Source organism: Emydura macquarii, unplaced genomic scaffold, assembly GCF_026122565.2.
Source record: "Emydura macquarii macquarii isolate MOO-44397 ecotype Brisbane River unplaced genomic scaffold, CSIRO-AGI_Emac_v2 contig_2481, whole genome shotgun sequence".
NCBI classification, from domain to species: Eukaryota; Metazoa; Chordata; order Testudines; family Chelidae; genus Emydura; species Emydura macquarii.
The window spans coordinates 914637-933691 of NW_027132618.1; the positions used below are offsets into that span (position 1 = coordinate 914637).

The 19055-nt window shown below is 38.8% G+C and overlaps 1 protein-coding gene across 3 annotated transcripts; it reads right to left on the bottom strand.

Moving 5' to 3' along the window:
• Positions 1-1995: 1995 nt before the first annotated feature.
• DEPDC1 (DEP domain containing 1) lies at positions 1996-18537 on the bottom strand. Of its 3 annotated transcripts, none has more exons than XM_067563365.1 (12): positions 18490-18537; positions 17970-18235; positions 17178-17328; positions 15868-15983; positions 15096-15226; positions 14703-14750; positions 11458-11598; positions 10074-10937; positions 9174-9346; positions 6978-7154; positions 6487-6672; positions 1996-3493 (listed from the first exon to the last, which is right to left on the bottom strand). In XM_067563365.1, the coding sequence occupies exons 1-12, from the start codon at positions 18535-18537 to the stop codon at positions 3356-3358; spliced, it is 2439 nt and encodes an 812-aa protein (XP_067419466.1). In that variant the 3' UTR covers positions 1996-3355. The 3 variants fall into 3 exon arrangements, with proteins under 3 accessions (XP_067419466.1, XP_067419468.1, XP_067419467.1); XM_067563366.1 differs by lacking the exon at positions 1996-3493 and adding an exon at positions 4191-4342; XM_067563367.1 differs by lacking the exon at positions 6487-6672.
• Between the last annotated feature and the right edge of the window lie 518 nt (positions 18538-19055).

Consider the following 19055-nt stretch of genomic DNA (forward strand, 5'->3'; position numbering starts at 1 on the left):
GCAACAAAATGGCAGATGAAATTCAATGTTGATAAATGCAAAGTAATGCATATTGGAAAACATAATCCCAACTAAACATATAAAATGATGGGATCTAAACTAGCTGTTACCACTCAAGAAAGATCTTGGAGTCATTGTGGATAATTCTTTGAAAACATCTGGTCAATGTGCAGCAGTAGTCAAAAACGCCAACAATGTTAGGAACTATTAGGAAAGAGATAGACGAGAGAAAATATCATAATACCACTATATAAAGACTGGGACTGTTCAGCTTGGAAAAGAGATGACCAAGGGGGTGGATATGATAGAGATCTGTAGAATCACGAATGATGTAGAAAGTGAATAAGTCTTATTTACCCCTTTACATAACACAAGCAGCAGGGGTCACCAGATGAAATTAATAGGTTGAAAAACAAACAAAATATTTCTTCACATAATACACATTCAAAGTGTGCAACTCGCTGCTGGGGATGCTTGGAAGGCCAAACTGGGTTCAGAAAAAATTAGATAAAGTTCATGGAGGATAGGTCCATTAATGGCTACTAGTCCAGGTGGTCAGGGATGCCATCCCATACTCTGGATGTTCCTAAGTCTCTGACTGCCAGAAGCTGGGACGGGACGAGAGGAGATGGTTCACTAAATAATTTCCGTTCTGTTCATTCTCTCTGTAGCATCTGGCATGGGTCACTGTCAGAAGATAGGGTAGTGGGGTAGATGGACCATTAGTCTGACCCAGTGTTCTTATGGACTACTACTTGAAAACTAATTATACTTTACATTTTAGCCACATTCTTTCCAAGGATCTCCAAATGCATTAACAATCATGGAAATAAGCCTAAATGCACTCAGCCTGGCTCCCCACATACCCCATGTTGACCACTGATGCAGCTACACTGTTGGCAGCAATAGAGCAGTATTTTTAACCATCATACACTTTTACTTCCATATCTTCACATCCACGTCCAGATGACATGATAATAAAAACAGTGGTGTCTGTCTGAACCCTGTTTACATTACTGCTCCTATCCCACAGATTTCCCACAAAAGACTAAAACAGATAGGCCTCAAAATGAACATTCCATCACATAAGTCACTTCTTCAAGCTTTCAGGTAACATTGTCCATGAGTTATGTTCCCTCCTCTCCTTCTTCACCATATATGCTAATTGGATACAAATTCTAATCTTTCACAGGTGATATTACAATACTTTTGATGTAAGATACCATTTTACAGTGTACAGCTAGTGATTCGGAATCTTTATAGGTAACTTGCAAAAGGTGAGGAAAGAAGGTTTGTACTTTACTACTACACACTGTATAAAGGCATTAAACGAAAACTAAATTTAAAACCAATCTAAAAGAAAATCCCTTTCCTTCTTAACTGCCTTACTTTCACATGCTTGCCTTTTGTGCTATCAGTTTCACTAGTTCTACCATCTCCCATAAGTCATCTAGGGCAGACAAGATTTAAATTTCCATTGTAAGGAGACAATCAGGATTTTTATTTTCTGATGGGTGGGCAAGATGACTTCCAGGCTATGATTTTATAAAGGTATAAAGAATAGCACAGATCCCCTCCCTCCTTCATCCCACCCTTTGCAGGTCACTAAGATTCTAAATCATTTAGCCAGTTGCTGTTTTACGGCTGTAGTGCAGGTACTTTATGCACAAGCTGCTAGCCCAATCCTACAAACACTTAAAAGAACAGTCCCCTTGTAGGGCTACTCACATATATACAGTTCCACTGTTTGAAGTTAGGGGCTGGATCTGGATTGTTAAAGGGTGAAATCTTGGTTTTGCTGAAATTAATGGCAGAACTTCCATTGACTATAATAGGGCCAGGATTTCTCGCAAAAAGATTATCTACATATCCAGAATTTAAAAATACACACACAAAAACACCTGCTCCCCACAATCAAAGTTTAGTTTTGGTATGGCTTAGTATACACGTACAGTGTGCAAAAGAGTTTAATAATATGACAAGGCTTCACCACTAGACAGGTATGGTCGTGATTTAATGTAGTTAAATCACAGTTTATTAGCAATGGCCATTTACATCTGACTTATAACTTTAATAATACAAAAAAGTGCTTAAATATTGGACAGGTAAGTGACCCATAAAACTGAGTAGATTAAACGACCCCTCCCTCCCATTCTACATATGGACATTGTCCTGAGTTTAACAGACAAAAAACAAACCCACCCACCAAAATCCCTGACAACAAAAAAAAAAACAAATTTTAGCATAGCATATGGAAATAGCTGAAGAAACCTACTTTCAAGATTGTGCAATACATTTCAAGAGATTTAAAATCCTGCTGAAGACAAGGGATGAAATCCTAGCCATGAAGTCAACAGGACAATTCTCATTGCCTCATTAGGGCTGTGATATTACCCAGGACGTTTGAGAGAGAAAACAATGCAGACATTTTCCAAAAGTCTTGTAAAAGCCAGCTTAGGCTAAAACTGATCAGCAGTGTTGTAAATAAAATATTGAAGCCTAATATTCCATACCTAAATGCCAATTCCATTCACTGTAGGTCTACACCATTCTCCCTTATTACTTACTTACTAGTATTTTGTTGAGCAGTGTATCAGAGGTCAGTTATCCAGATATTTGAGAACAGCTTTCCATCAAAAAAATCAGAAATATACATAAAACCAAGAATAATAGTTTTAACATGTACAAATATATAAAAAAGTTAAGACAGATGATTTACAAATGAGTGCAAAATGTAAAGCATATATGAGTCTGAAGTTGGATAAACTGATTAATCCCTAACCTAGAGTGAATTTCTAGCTCTATTGAAGTCAATGGGGCCAGGATGTCTCTTTTCTTAATCTAAAAAGGCAGTGCAGTGTGTTCTTGCAACAAACATTGAGTGGCCAAGCAGAGCATTTATACAGTACATATAGAAATTATTAAAAACTAAAACTACAATTTAAATGGCATCATTTCCAAAACAGATTTAACACCAAAGCTATAGCAATATGCATATCATTAGTTTCCCAGACTCTAGTAACAACACATACACATGGATGTTTTTTGGTTACTAATAACTTCATGTTCCTTTTCACATTTCTTTTTACTTCTGAGATTCAACACATACAACTCAACATTTTTTCGCATGTGCTGGGTAACTTGTAAACATGAAATATTTATCTCATTTCAAGATTTGAAAAGTGATCTCCAGAACAAAGCTACTTTGGCACTTTTCAGCATAAAGTGTGCAAAAATGCACATCTCTCTCCCCCTCCACAAACAAAGTAAATATTAGATTTTCATAGTAATTGTCCTTCACTAGACTATGCATAGACTTATCAGATAAATATATTCAAGAGGTATAGTTGAATTACTATCTCAAGTTATGAAACTTTCGTTTTTTCAGACTAAGCATTGGTTGCTTAATTGTTGGTTTGTTTTCAAATAATATTGCTTCACTTTCTGTAGTTGGAAATCTGTTCTGGTAGATCAGTGGATATTCCTTCTGAAACTTAAAAAAAAAAAAAAAAAAAAAAAAAAAAAAAAGAAGAGTAATTATAGCACACTACTTAAAACCATATACTGAGGACTTGAAAGTATAACTGAACCTGAGTAGACACCTATTAGTCTGGGGAGTAAGCCTGCTAGCCAGGACGAAAAATACCTTTGCTGTGATACCCTACTAAACTGATGGTCCCTGCCCTACAGGAAAATAATGGTTTTGTACTGCATTCAATTGTAATGTTATCCCATTTCTATTTAATGCATTGTTTTAAAAAAAAATCATAGTACCCCTCTTCTGTTTTTTGTCAGGCCTTATTTCCCTCCATGGTTTCACTCCACCTTTTCTTTTCTATAATATATCATGGCTAAATTCTTGTAGTTCCTCTCTAGTCCTAAGCATCCTCTTTTCCTGCCCTCCTCAGCTGCTGGGAAAGAGAAAGGGACTAGAATACCTACCAGGATGGCATGCTTGAACCCTGCTCAGGGGTTCTGTCTTTCACATCCAACTGTGGCATGTAGTGGTCTGATAATTTTTTAAATCTCTCCCTCCCTCTCTCAAACACACGAAAAAGGATTATCATCTCTGTTCCCCACTCCCACTCCATGGCTACTGTGATTGAAATGGAGATATGTGCAAGCACTGCTCTATCCTGTACTCAGCCAACGCCAGTTACACTTATGCAGAAGTGCACCCATCTCTCCATTTTAAATGTTAGTCTCTGCTGTTGCTCCTGACTTGGTCAAACAGCACAGTGGTATTGACATGATGATTATCAGTTTGCCATCATCCTCAAAGTTCTGAACATTCCAGTAAGTTGTCACCCTTCTGCAGCTTGGCAAAACTGGAGCCAACTGTCTGCAGACAAAGGAAGACATTCCTGCATTGGCACATGCTCTGTTCTCATTTGGAATCTTTTAGGACCATAACAATAGAAATATAGTTTTTTGCATTAAAGTTTAGATTATGCAAATACTTATGGTACTAAGAAAGCTTCCTACTCACCCTGTTTTTCAAACCAAGTAGATATGGAATATCATAACAAAAATGGGTTTCTGAAACCAAGTTTTCCTATGCTCTCTTCTACTTTTTGGTGCAGGGGGGTCAGGAAGAGGGTAAGTGGTATATGAACTTTATTCAAGACCACACTTTCTGCTGATTAAATCAGCTTATTCAAAATGACAGCACTGTTTATAGGTGTCAGGTAAGGGAGAAATAATTGGACCTACTCCTAAAGGAAAGGGCATTGGATAAACAAAAAACAAAGCAACACACTCCACAGGGTTATCATTTCAGGAATGTAATGTCTGCCTCAATCGCTGAGGGTAAGGCTGCAAAATTCTTACAATCTCATAGCCTCAAGAAGTCTTACAAATTAATTGACTTTATATGAGAGGTTCCCAGACTGCAGTGCATGGGCTTGTTAGAACCAGCAACGCTCCCCTCTCCTTTCAGTTTCCACCAAAAAGTAATTGAATTCACGGCAGCATGCCAGAAAATGCCAGAGAAGCAAAATGTATTTTTCTGGTTGCCTTCAGGTATAATGATGAACAACACTTGTGACCATGCTAGCATAGTTTTATTTAGCAGCTACTGTGTGCTGTGATTGTGCAAATGAATGCTGTATTCTTATCTGGCTGGCTTTCTGCTAGGCCTAAGCCTCATCTTGAACTACTGAGGCAAACTTGTGAAGTTCAATATCATGCCACCAGAGCACTTTTGTCCAAAAAAAAAAAAAAAAAAATGCACATGCATACAGGGCCAATCCAGTTTAGAGCAAATGCAGTGAGCCCCAAGATCAAAGCTCTGCACCCAGGAAATCTGGTGCACAGCCCGAGCTCGCTCTACACTCCCTGCTCTGCAGAGTCTGTAGCCTGACCCTTGCAAGGCTGAAAGACAAGGGATGCATTGGGAATTTCCTCCTGTGTCCACACAGAAATTAGGGGGTAGTCAAAAGGGTTAGTTTACCAATGCTGCTACAAATTTATTTCCTACAGCCAATTTCAATCAATTAAAAAAAAAAAAAAAAAGGCCAGCCTTTTTGTTTTATGACTAAGTTTAAGAAACATTTTGAGTCCTACAAAATCATTCTTGTGGAGGCTGGGGAGGGAGTAGAGGGGAAGAATGGGGCAACTTGAAAATTTAAAAGCTGCTTTTGTGGAGCTATGTTTGAATCACAAGATGTGCTTAGTAAATTCTGGAACAAGTACACTATTCACTGATCAGAGATATTTGCCAAACGTTTTCTGCAAGAGAAAAAAATCCTCCAGCATTAAGTCCTGCCAAAGTTGTTGAGCTTTTAGTTTGACTATTAGGCTGCAGATTAGGAGAATTTAAAAATATCAGATAACCTGAAGCAATACATAAGTTGTTCAGAACTATCAGTATATTAGAAAATACCAGTTACTTGGTCAGAAGAATGCTTCCCATTCAAATAGTCTGGTCTTACAATTTTAACCAAATCTACTATTTTTATTTTTGTTCTATTTGTTTACACATTGTGCATCCGAGTTTTACCTAATGAAGGTCCAGGTGCCAAAATAAAACAAAAAAACCTGATGGATCTAGTATATCACAAGAAATAACCCTAATTCCTACCACAGAATTGATATTTAATGCAGAGGGCTTTGAAAAAATTATTTATGTTTTACTCTTAATGTGTGCTTAGTTTGAAAAACATTGTTGCTAGTCAAAATGAATTTTTGTGATGGAGACCAAGCTCCCTTCAAAAACAGGATCAGAACTTGCCATCATGACAAGCATTATTCTAGAGTGGTTGTACCCAATTCTTTTTGCTATGAGTTGAGCATCCATTTTTAAATAGTTTGCCAATATGCTAGAATCTAGTAATTAGATAACGCTTTCTAATTGTCCTCCACCTCTATGAATATTTTTAAACCATCTTGCACATACAACTGAGTGTTCTAAAAACCCAAAAAACAAACAATCCCCCTTCTTCCCCCCCAAAAAAAATAGTCCGTTTTTTTTTTTTTTTTTGTTACCTGTTTTAGTTTTTTCTTTTTGTCTTTGAAAGACAAGCTTTTGTCCCTGATAATGTTCTCCAAGAGTTCTGCAACTGCAGCCTGAGAGGTAGAAACTTTTTGTTCATCAAACTCCTGAGGAGTTATCTGCTTGCAATATGAATAAGTTGGCAATATGGCACTAATTTCTTCTCCTGGATACTGGGACTGAAAAAAGGGCAAGAAAAAAAAAGTCTACCTGTGCTTGAACGATCTTGTTTGGTTGCAGTTATTGTATTACTGATATTCAGTTACATGGTTACATTGTAAATTAAATGCATGTTTTAAAAACAATTAAATTGCTAAAAAAGTGAAAGACTATAATTGTCAAGCTAGTTGCATGAAAATTTGCACTTAAAAAAAGAGGAATGGAATATAGTTTTGGTTTTTAAACTGACATTTGGAGTTTAATATTCTGCAATTCATAAACAGCAATCAGCAAATGAGTTTCAACTTTTTGTCACAGGACCCACCTGAGCTGTCCTTAGAGATTCTATATGATCTTGTACTGCAACCTGTAGATAAGTTGGAACTTGAAAAATGTCCTGCTGGTGATCCATTAAAAATGAAACTAATCTTGTGGCAAGTAGCTCATCTAGGTCCACTTCTTCTGCACAGCATAATACACATCGAGAAAAAGTCTGTATCATCTAGAAGTATTTAACAGGTTGTTAGTATGTACAACTACGGTACTGTATTTGGACCGTTTTCACTCTCCCTGCAGCCACACACTGCTACAGATTTGCATCAAAGTATCTCACCTTCCTGCAGTATTGACAAATATTGATGAAGGAAGGAGGAAATCTGCCATTTTTCCCCATTTGAAACAAAGTGATTCTTGCATAAGAAAAAAGAGCATAATTCTAGTTTTATGATTAACTAGAGCTTACAATTTTGAGTTACAAATTTAAAAAAAAAGTAACGAGGAAGAAGAATCCAAGAAAATTGCATTCATAGTCACATTCTCTGCTATGTAGGAAAAACCACACTTCTTGAAATAGCTATTTGGGTCACCTCTTTTCCCCATGGAAACTTCTCCCTTTTGAACAGCAGCAGCTGCAGAGGAGACTCAGAGGGAGTTAATGCTGCAGGATTTAGAAGCTAAGGTGCCAAAGAGTTGATACTTTTTTCCCACCTGCCCACTAGGTTCTTCCAAATTTGGCTCCCCTCTGCTTAAGTTACCAAAGGGAAGACAACAGCTCTAATGAATAATGAGCTAGTATTTATTTAGCACCTTTCATCCAAATGTATTAGTGGATCCTAAGTGCTTTACAAAATACAATAGGAATAAGTTTGTCTATGACATACAGTCACCTTTGGGATAAAACGTGGCAGTTGCTGAACATTTTGCAGCAATAGCTCAGGTAAGGAGTGAACAATATCCAGTTGAAGTTAGAGGAAGTTATCACCTTCAAAAAAAATATTTGCCACATGCCACAGAAAGTATAAGCGGAAGCCCCCCAAAAGCAGAAACATGACCAAACAAGCCCAATTTGGTGATCTGAACAAAAGCAGATCTGGCATTTCCAGTTCCTTTAACAAATATGGTGGATGTTGCATTTTCAGCTCCGGTGGCACTGGTGCCAGAAGCTGGAAGTGAGTGGAAGCGATAAGCCCAAAACAAGCCCAAATCCCATGACCCGCGTGAGTCTCTTGAAAAAGAAGCCCAATTCCACTTATGATGAGCGGACTTGAGATCCACCTGGTTTCTAACTCCATACCTCAACCAAACTATATTAAGTTCCTCACTATCCTTCCAGTTTATGTAGGAAAACTTTAGTAGTCTAGGACACAGTAGCTAACACCCCTGTCTCTTGCACAAAAAAAGCACTGAGAGATTTCAAGATGGCATAAATGGTCAGAACCTCTATTACGTCTCTTGCAATAACTGACAAGTATTTACTTGTAGGTAAGAGAACTAAACACAGATTTGGTGTCATTTATACCTCTATTCTTTCCAATGCAAGCTTAAATTCAGTCCTAACAGCTATTGTTCAACCCTTTCAGACTCTCGTTTCCTTTCTGACATCCCATTCTTTAATTTTACGATCTAGCGGCATCTGTGCCAACAGCTAGATTCCTGACATAACAGTTATACAATAGAAAGGCTGTGCTAACACTTGGCTATGGAAATTCACTCCATGCTGGACAAAACAAAAAACACATCAAGTAGACTTTTAGCCCAAAAGATATTTTTCAAAACACAAAAGCAAAAGAAGTTGTGATTTTAAAAAAAAAAAAAAGTACCTACCAGGTTTTGTAGGAATTTAAATTCACAATATCAATTTAGTTATTGATAATGAGGTGTAGAAGGAATGGGAAATCAGTGAAGCAAAAAGGCTACTGATTTTTTTCTGTTCTTTTAAAAAGTTAAATAAAAAGCTGTTCAAATAGGTTTTCCCAAATATATATTTAGAATATATCCAGATGGAGTTCAACAAGAGAGCATTCACTTTGATACAGATTTTCACAAGTATTCCAGAGGTGACATATCTGTTACATATTAGATGTAGGGAGACAAAGACTAAGTTCCTACTGTTCCTAAGATGCATACTCTAAGTTCCTACCTGCTCTAACATTGAATATTCTTGCTTGTCTCAGATTTAAACATTATTTTTATGCTATTGAGTGTATTACGCTATCCATACTCTTAGAAAAAGACGTCTTACCAGTGACCTTGTGCCCATTGCATCATGAAGTCGAGGCATATCAACATTTTGGCTGATTCGAGAGATCATACGCATTAGGAGTTGCAGCTTTCTACGATTTGGTGGAGGAAGCAACAAACAGCATATCTGCAGTGCTTCAATAGCCACCCTTTCTAAATGAGGCTGGAGGAGATCTAGAAGTTAATAATTATAAAAAACTAATTAAGTTTTGAAACAATATGAAAAACAGTTGTACCTCAATATCATTTAATTCAGTTAAAACAATAGCCACTTTATAGCTGTCGGCTCTAAAACAAAAGGGGATTAAAGTTATTTCAATGTTTTTTGCATGGTCTTCATCTCCAATTTATCTCATTTTGCTCAGACATATCACTGACGCAGGTCAAGACCATCTGAGGAATATAACTAAAGCTATTTCTGAAAGTAAGTGTGGAGTATTTTCTATTATTATATTACTGTATGTATTGTTTGGCTGATTTCCAGGCTTCTAAAGACTATGAGAAACTTCACTCAGTGGTCAGTGTCAAAGAACGTGGAGAGACATCACTCAGAAGCAGGGAAATCTATGATGATTCCTTCCTTTCTCTCAGATGTTTGAATCACAAGGAACAGTACTTATCTGAACAAAGAACAAAATATGGTGAATTGCTAAGACATCACTATTTGGGGAAGAGAAGATACAACCCACTAGCATGTATTATGAAAGATATGAAAGTTTGTATTCAGTATAATTAGTTAAGTTACTTAATTTCATAGCCATTAAAATATTCTTTAAGCAAACCATGAAGTACAGATTTTGCTATTTAAAAATCCAACAATGGGGTCAAAGAAAGTAGGAAAGCAGAGACTAGTTAGTCAACACAATAAGCCAATACCACATGCTTTGGAGAGCAATCTTACTTTGCGTGTCAGTCAACATAAAAGAAGCTGGAGCGACAGAGTTTTCTGAAAGTTCTATTGCACTTCTGCAGAGCCTTTTATTGACTGTGATATCAGAATTCCTAGGCTCATTTTCTGTTGTAGTAACCACACTGGTAGTACTTGGCTTCCTTTGTCCAAGACGAACTATTGGATATGGTTTTATTGTGATTTCAGCAACTGGTGTATTGATGCCACTGCAATTTCTGGAGTTACTGCTTCCAAGTAAACTCTGAGACCCGCAGAGTTGCTTTGATTTGCAATTCCCATTACATGGCTCCTGGTCATGAACAGTTGATGCACAGGGTTGTTTTTGCCCAGTGCTATCCGACCCAAGATCCAACAGCAATTCTGTTTTGTACCCAGAGTGTAGTAGAGGATTTTTCTTATTTTTGCCTGATATTATGTTAATGTCAGATTGACAGAGGGAGTTTGATCCCACTTTAATATGAAAACTTGAGGTAGCATCTGCAATTCTTTCCAAAGAGTAGCACCTTGCCCTATGTTTGAAAGGCTGGGCCTGTTCATTCTTTAAACCTGAAAGATTTTGACAGCTTCCTCCCGTTAGGTCATCAGCATTTGCTCGTTTATATGCCAAGTTATAGTGCTGTAATTTTTTAGCACGTCCTTTTTGAAGAGTACATTCATTTGGGGGAATATTTCCAGAAGGCTCAGATTCTCTCTCTTGTTTTTCAGTCTCTTTTCGAAGTAAACTTAGAAGAAGGCATTCAGTTGACTTGAAAGAGTTCAAATGCAGGGTTTTTGAAGGCTGTGGGTCACATGTCTCATCTTGGATACAGTGTTTTCCACTGGCTCTATTTGGAATTGTGATGTAGCCACACACAACTATCAGAAAATGAAATACAAGTTAAGATGCAAGTGGCGTGAAAGTGGACAAGATAAGAATGAACTGAAGCAGCTAAGTAAAACAGAACAGTCAACAAATGTAAGACATTAATATAGTTCATATTGTTAGTTATATCTAAAAAAAGCATTAGCTCAGGTGAGATGCCACTTAAACAAGACATGCAACAATCAGCCCATACATGCAAGACTAAGCACAATGAAACTTTGCATTTAGCTTTTAGAACCAAGATTAGGATTAGTTTACACTATTTGATATTGTGGTTATTAAACTTTGAACATGACAGACCAGATAATAAACCATATAAATTGTCACAAGAATGTAGTTGTATTTTAACTGACTGTAATGTAGAGCTACTACTGCATTGGTGGTCTCCCACAAATTCATACTGCCATACAGATTGGGGGCCAAGTTCTGCACACAGTTACATATGTGTAACTCACTAGACCCAAATTTGTACTTAACACTTAAAAAATAGGTTATTTCTAAAGTCATACATACCCAGAATGTTCACAAACAGCTCATAGTATTCAAAAGTAAGCAATGGTTCAGGTAGATTGAGAAAGTAATCAGCAACTGTTCTGAATACATCCCGTTCAAAACCAACATAAGTTGGTTGGCTCATGTCATTACTTCTAGGCCCTAAAATGAAGGCGAGGAAAGAGGGCTCATGGCAGTATTATTCTCATAATTACATGTAAAAAAAAAAAAAAAATCTGCAACATTAGCAGAAAGAATGGTCAAGATGGCTTATTATTTCTCAAGGAATGTCATGTCAGCCATCTACTATACAAATACTGGACCAGTAGTTCAGCTTTGTATAACTTGTACACAAAAACAGAATACAATTGTATATATAGCAACAGATGAGCAAGAAGCTGTGCTCCACTACAGAAGATAGATATTTTAATATTAATAATTTAAAGGAGGTCCCTTATTTGACTATTCCAACACTTTCTGCTTCTCCCACACCCCTAAAAAAGAAGTCACAAGAAGCAATTAATCTGAGTTTTACTGTTAAAGTGAATTAAAAACAACAACAACAAATCCCAACCAGATTATATATAGATAAGCAATAAAACAAAAGTGACTGGCACCTAGCTGATTATTTTCAGGCGCTCAGAATGGGTTTAAGATTGTTTCATAATCAAAAAGTTTAGGGCTTGATTCACTAATACAGCTGCTAAAGTACTGAAAGCTTATATAAAAGTGGTGCAATAACAGCACATTTTATTCACCTGTATCCCCCCTAGATGATCACAACTGCTCACTTCAGGTTTGCTCTTCATCCAATACAGCATCTTCAAAAGTGAGCAAGGAACCGTGTAATTAACTAATTTATAGGCATGAGTGAGGATAAGGAGAGAATAAACTGAACCTGAGTCCCCCTGCAGATGACTTCCCACCATGTTCCTACAGAAAAAGGGGATAGGGTGAAAGAAAGCATCCTCTGCCCTGTCCCCATTTTCTTTTACACTTCTCTTCACAGAGGGACTCTGGCTTTTTAAGGGCTGTGCATGGAAGTGGGCAGCAGGAGGAAGATATGTCAGTTTCTGTGAAGCATCCATTGCAAACTCAACTCTAAGCTCTATTAACTCCATATGGGCCCATCCTGCAACTGCTACTGAATAGTTACAGAGATAATTGCATGCATACATGCATGCATGCATGCATGCAATGACCCAGACAATGCCAGATTAGCTTCTTGTGGGGATTTGCTGGAGGCTGAGGGAGGAGAAACAGCAACAAAGCCACACGGGCATAGGCGTCCATGCTGATAGATGTGAAGTGCTGGACTCTGAGTTCGGAAACTTGATATTTTTAAATTTTGCATGCCCCAAACAGCTTCGAGAATTGCTCTGTAGGAAACTCGATGAGACCAAAGTCATGTTTTCCCTATCTCTCTGAAATCTCTCTAAAAAAATTACACATCAGACCCTGTTAGTTAGATCACTGTGCAATAAGCATCTTCCTAATGGTCCCAGGTCAATCTACTTAAAGCATCAGCATCAGATAAGTGCAAAATAGAGGAAACCCACTGATGTTTTTAGGGAGAAAAACAGCAGAAACATTTAGGTTTCAGCATGACATTCTAGACATTTTATAGGGAGGAAGCATATTGAGGACACCAAACAAGAACATGAATGCTATCCAAATTTCTGAACACTAAAAGCAATTACAGAGCCAGTAGACAATTGTGTCCTATGTAGTCATACAGAAACATGGGCTATATACACAGTGATGACTCACTTTCTGCAGGTACTGAAGTGCACTCCTGCTACAAAGTACTATTTTAAGATCAGCCTAGCCTGCACGGGAGTGATTCATAAAGGCATCCAGGCCTTATCTTCCCATTGATCTCGCTCTGGTGAATTACCACTATAAAAGGGGTCTGATTGTTCTTTAAATTTAAGCCTTTCCTCAGATGGTTTGGAGAGATGGAAAGGTGGGTAAGAAGACAGGGAAGTACAGGAGCAGTAATATTCCAGTCCCAGTAGTCATAAAGGGTGAGATGAACTCTTTGGAATGTACAACTGATGAAGAATTCAGCTGGATACAAGACTTTCAACATTTCTGTTAACCCACTTCACATGTGCAAGGGATTTATTTATTTTTTTAAAAAAGTGTAAACATTTTGTAATTAATGTAATTTTTACATTATTTTATTTTTTATTTTATTTTTTAAAAAAATGCTATTTTAGTCCAGTTCAAAGCCAACAGCCTGAAAAATGCAATGCAGATCATTACATACATAAAAGTGACATCCATTCATTTCGTAAGAGAATTTGCTTAACTTTGCTATACTGATTCTACAGTAATTTGACAATATGCCATTTCTTCATTTCATTCCCTCTTTTCTATATAAATACTAGATTTGAGAGGACTGTGCTGCAAGTTTGTCACACCTTCAGTTAAGGATAGTGGCTAATAAAGATAGTTCTTTAGAGTGGCAATATTAAATTATTCTTTTCTGTAATGAGAAGAGATTTTACATCAAGAGTGCCAAAAATCTTGAGCGCTATTGATGCCTATTCAAAAACAGATTATGGGCTGAGCCTGGCCAAATTAGCAACTCTTCAAGGTTTGGCTCAGAGTTTCTTCTGAATTATTTCATAACCTGGGAGAAGCAAGCAGCCCTGTGTAAGAAGCAGATAGTTTAGTCCCCGAAATCCCACATCTCAGAAGGAACCATACAGAGGCAGTGTGTCTGAAGAATCAAGTTTCATCCCTGCCTAGCTCCCTGGCAGCATAGCTTTTTGGATCCCCCACCCCCCAAAGGTGAAAAGGGATAGGGACGTCCCAAATCTTAGCAGGGTTCCATATAACATTAACAGAGCTCTAAGTTGTACTTTCAAGCAGATTCCCTATTGGGTTGGGGGATGTTGCTGTCTTTCCTTCACTTCAGTCAAACTCCACAGTTAACCATCCCCTTCTGAGGGGCCAGGAGAGATGCATACATGGATCCATAGAGTGCAACCTGGCATTAGAATATTTAGGTTATTCTACTCCTAATAATTGAGTAGACATCGGTCTATAGGAGCTCTTTCCTGTTTAATGTATACCATGTAACTTCATTAGCCTACTCCTGTATCTTCTGAATACATCAGGTTATTCGATACAGCTGAAGTTGCACCAAGTGCAGAAGAGCCTAATACATCTCACATATAAGCACACATTTTGGAATTCCCACTCCTCAAAATAAACTTCATAACAGAAATTTTAAAGACTACTTTTGTACAACTTACAGTATGCAAGACACTTCATAGCGGACAATACCCAGTGAGGGAGATCTTCTGCAAAAAAAATTTTAAGAAAGTTATTCAGCAATTGCCACTATATTCTGTATAAATTATCCACTTGAGGTTAGAGTTTAAATACAGAAAGATCATATATAGACTTTAACTAGATTTTAAAAAATACACAATGATTTTTAAATCACGATGGAGTTATACGTATTACGCTCTCATCCGCCCCACTTTTTTAATTTCGAAAGAAAAATAGACTACAGAAGCTATTACCCAAAGCAAATCAGTCTTAAGTACTACTAAAGTTAATTACTATCATCCCGTTTCATAACAACTGAATACTGGCCCTTTACGTATTAAGCAAATGTTAAAAACAAAAAACACAAAACAAACCTGATTTGTTTTGAAGAACAACAACACCATGTTTACTTGTGTTGGTCATGTTGTACATGACATATTGAGGAATTACTTGGGCTGAGTGCAATATTTCTTCCAAAGATGGTAGGCCTAAAATGGTCTGCAAGCTGTGGGTTGGAAGAGAACAAATGTTGTTTCAGAAATCTAAATAGCATGTGAAAACAAGCTAATTGCTTTAGGACAGTGGTCCCTAAACTGTGGAGTGCATCCCCCTAGGGGGGTCAGAAAGGGCCTGGACCAGCCCCCCACATACAGCAAGCACCACCCAAGCCCTGCCCTGTGCCCAGCTACACCTTGGCCCCCAGCTGCACCCCCAGCTCCTGGGGGTGGTGCAGACCAGGTAAGGGGGAGGGATGCAAACCAAAAAAGTTTGGGGACCACTGCTTTAGGACCTCTTCAACAAGCAAGAACTGAAAATTTAACATATTAAACCCTAAGTTCTTAGTCCCAGAACAATGCTTCCAAGTGTCAGAAGTATGTTTTTATGCCACAGATGACTGACATAACAGGAAGAGACAACAACAACAAGGAACAGGCCACAAATTCAGTGTTTCAGGAAGCATGCCAGACAAGCACCACAAAGGAAATGAAGAAGACAGCTACTTAACATGCACTTCTGACTCCCTATATTATTTATTCTAGCAACTTTCCTAAATGTAACACTGTGGTCCTAATCCATAAGTATTGGTAGGAGGAGGGGGGGAGCCCCCCTTCCCCCACAGCCATTTCCAATTTATTACAGACTTACTGTATCAGAATGACATTTTGCCAAATTTCTTCTAAATCCTCTTGGCTTATTTCCCTCCTGTGTACATTTTCCTTGTCCTCTTCCATTATTTCATTTTTTGTGTTTTCTATGATCTCCTACAAATAAGCAATCATGCAAGTTATGTTTTGTTAACTCTCTGAAGTATCGTATCTCAAAAGCCAAAAACTCAAAATTCCAGTAAAATATTTAACAAACAAAAACCCATTCACACACACCCCACACATTTGTAAAGAAGGCCTAATTGCAAGTTAATTTAAATTACAAAAACAAGTGACTGCATTCTTTTTCTTAGCACTAAATGGATCTTCTCCCATTTTAAAATAGAGGGCTAAGGCTCTTTTCCATCCACTTTTATCCACAGCTAATGTTTGCGATCCAGCACAGAAACAACCCCATCCCCTCTTACTTCCATAAATTTGCAATTTAAAGGCAAAAGTAACAAAATGCTGAATGAAATGGGAGACCAAGGCCCCAAATATTGAACGCATGCATAATTGGTTGCAAGATTGGGACTGGGGCCTACATTCAGAAAGCCAGAGGCACAAAAAAGTTAGCAAAAGAATAAAACAAATAGTGAACAGCAGTCACATTCAGGGTTGTGGAGACAGGCTAACAGCTAAGTAATGGACCTTGTTTTATTGTTCCTAAATGCATGAAGTTTTGAAGAATTTACAAGGAATCTTAGTTATTTGAAAAAAGTAATCAAATATTTGAATATATAAAAATATATTGGGTTGAGTGAGGGGGAACATTAAGTGATCTATTTAGGTCTGTTGTTATGTGACTAATCAGGGGAAAAAATAAGCCAATACCAAACTGTCTATTGTTAATCTAAAGTTGTGGGTAAGAGAAGAGCTTGTATATAGATTTCAGTTTGTACTGTAGTTCAATCTATTGCACACAATTCAAATGCACAAATACTTAATTTCACTATTTCCAATTCGTGAAATTTCAGCAAGACCACATAAAAGTTTACAATTAAGATTGTTTTCATACAAAACATTTTGAACATGTACAGTACAAGTTTCTTAAGATCCTTAGGTTGCACTCCAAGCTGTAAGCAGTCACAGAGTGCATAAAGGCTTTTTGTTACCAGAGCTACTGTGTCTTTCTGTTGCATTCTCATGATGATGTACTTCAGAGTACTTTCCAGAGGAAGCTGCTAGTTTATTTTTTCAGCTGCAGATGAAGATTCTACAGAAGTAAATGATGCAGACACTAAAGATGATTGTTTTTGTTTTCCTAATGCTGAACAGAACATATGATAGATAAGAAACATATGTGATTACCAGAGTATCAAGTAATTCATGTTTTTTGGGAGTCCTTCTGGAGAAATGTGGTAATTTGAAGAGACTCTCTCTCTCTTTTGGAATATTTTCTGTGTTCTCTTTCACTCGAGACCTTCTTGGCAAAGCTTTAACTGGAGAGGTTGAAGGGAATCTATAATCAACATGAGAAATGTAAATGCATTGAGAACATATTACATTAAAAAAAAAGAACTCCGTTCAATCAAAATATTTGACTTAAAATAAAAAGAAAAGTAAAATAAGAAAATACAGAACACATCTCTTTACAACTTAAGTTAGGCAAAGTTTCAAATTAGCTTTAGATGATCATTCCCTTCTCTCAAATTCACTGGTCAAGGACACGTGTCAAACTTACACAGAAGAGGCCAATAGAGGGAAGATTGAAGTAAGGACTTGGAGGAGATTCTGCTCTGATTATACCTTCTGTATGCTGTAAAAGGCATTACAAGGGACTGGAGTGGGGTGGAGACAGCACAAGGTAGAAATGTTTATGCTGGTCCCTCTTGCAAGCCCTGGGGCAGGACACATGTTAGGATGAGGTTGGGGGCAGATCAGGTGCAGGCCTATTATGCTTAGTGCTACAGAAATTCTGGGTTGTGTTGCAGCCCTTAACAGTATTACTAATAAATGGATAGAGGAGAAGCAGACTTCCTAGGGAATCAATATTGCTTTTGACTAAAAATTACTTTCCCCACAGAAAATAACCATTGACTCCATTGGAGAGAACTCCTAGTTAGTTTTCAGCTTAGCAATTTGGGTACACCTGTACAGTACCTGAATAGGTTATTGTTGTCATCTAGATTTTCTGATCCCCACCTTCCTTTTATATCCTCAATTACGTGATTCTTGAGAAACTTTCTTAGTAGCTGAACAGTTTGCTGCCTAGTAACCTCTGGCCCAAAATTGCTGTTATTCCGTAGCAGTTCATGAAGCCAGTCCACGGCTTCCATGGCACTAAAGCAGTTCCCGTGTTGTCTGAAGTGCTGCCTGTGCTTCTTCAACGGCATCCCCGCTCGAAAATATTTAGTCACTTCGTTCCACTGCACGGGGTGAAGAAGGGAGACGAGAGGCGTAAAGCAAAAAAAGCTTGAGTCCATGTAGACCCCCCCACCCCCACCGTCCCCCCCAGGGCCCCGGCCGCCTTCTCTCCTTGCTGCTTTTCCCCACGTCACACGCCTCCTCAGGGGCTCCAGTCCCCACCCCCAAGAAGCGCTTGTAACCGTCACACGCCGGGACCCCGCTGCCTCCCCCCACCGCCGCGTGCGGACCCGCAGCCCACTATCCCCGGCCTCACCAGCTTGGTGGCGCGATAGGGCCCCGGGGTCACCAGCCGGCTCTCCATGCCGCTCGCCGAGGCCCCGCACGCGGGCCGGAAACCTTAAAGGAGGGGGAGAGCGCGACCACCCACCAGGCTAACGCAGGCGAGGCCTAGCGCCCGACCGTTGCGCTCTCTCACTGTTTGAATTGTGACTCGCTCGAGCGCTCCGGCCCCGGGGCCGCTGATTGGAGGAGCCAGGCGGCCACGTGACGGAGAGCGCGATCAGGTGACTTAGCAGGAAGCAACTGCAGAATGAAGGAAGGTTCAAGGCAGCCTCAGGCAGCGGGTGGGAAGAGGTGAGCACGGTGGAAATAGCAGGTGGGTGACGGGGCTGGGTAGTCCGTGGCTTTGTGCTCTAGCCCCGCCGCGGCGTCACCTGACTGGCTGCGAGCCTACGCCAGGCAGCAGCCTCAGTGCTGCGCTGTGCTGTATGGGGTGGGGTCACTCCCATCCCCAGTGCTACCCCACCCCAGCTGTTTGTAATAGATGGGCAGTGTGTCCCACTAACAGCCCATCAGAGGGCAGCCCTGGAAAGCACATTT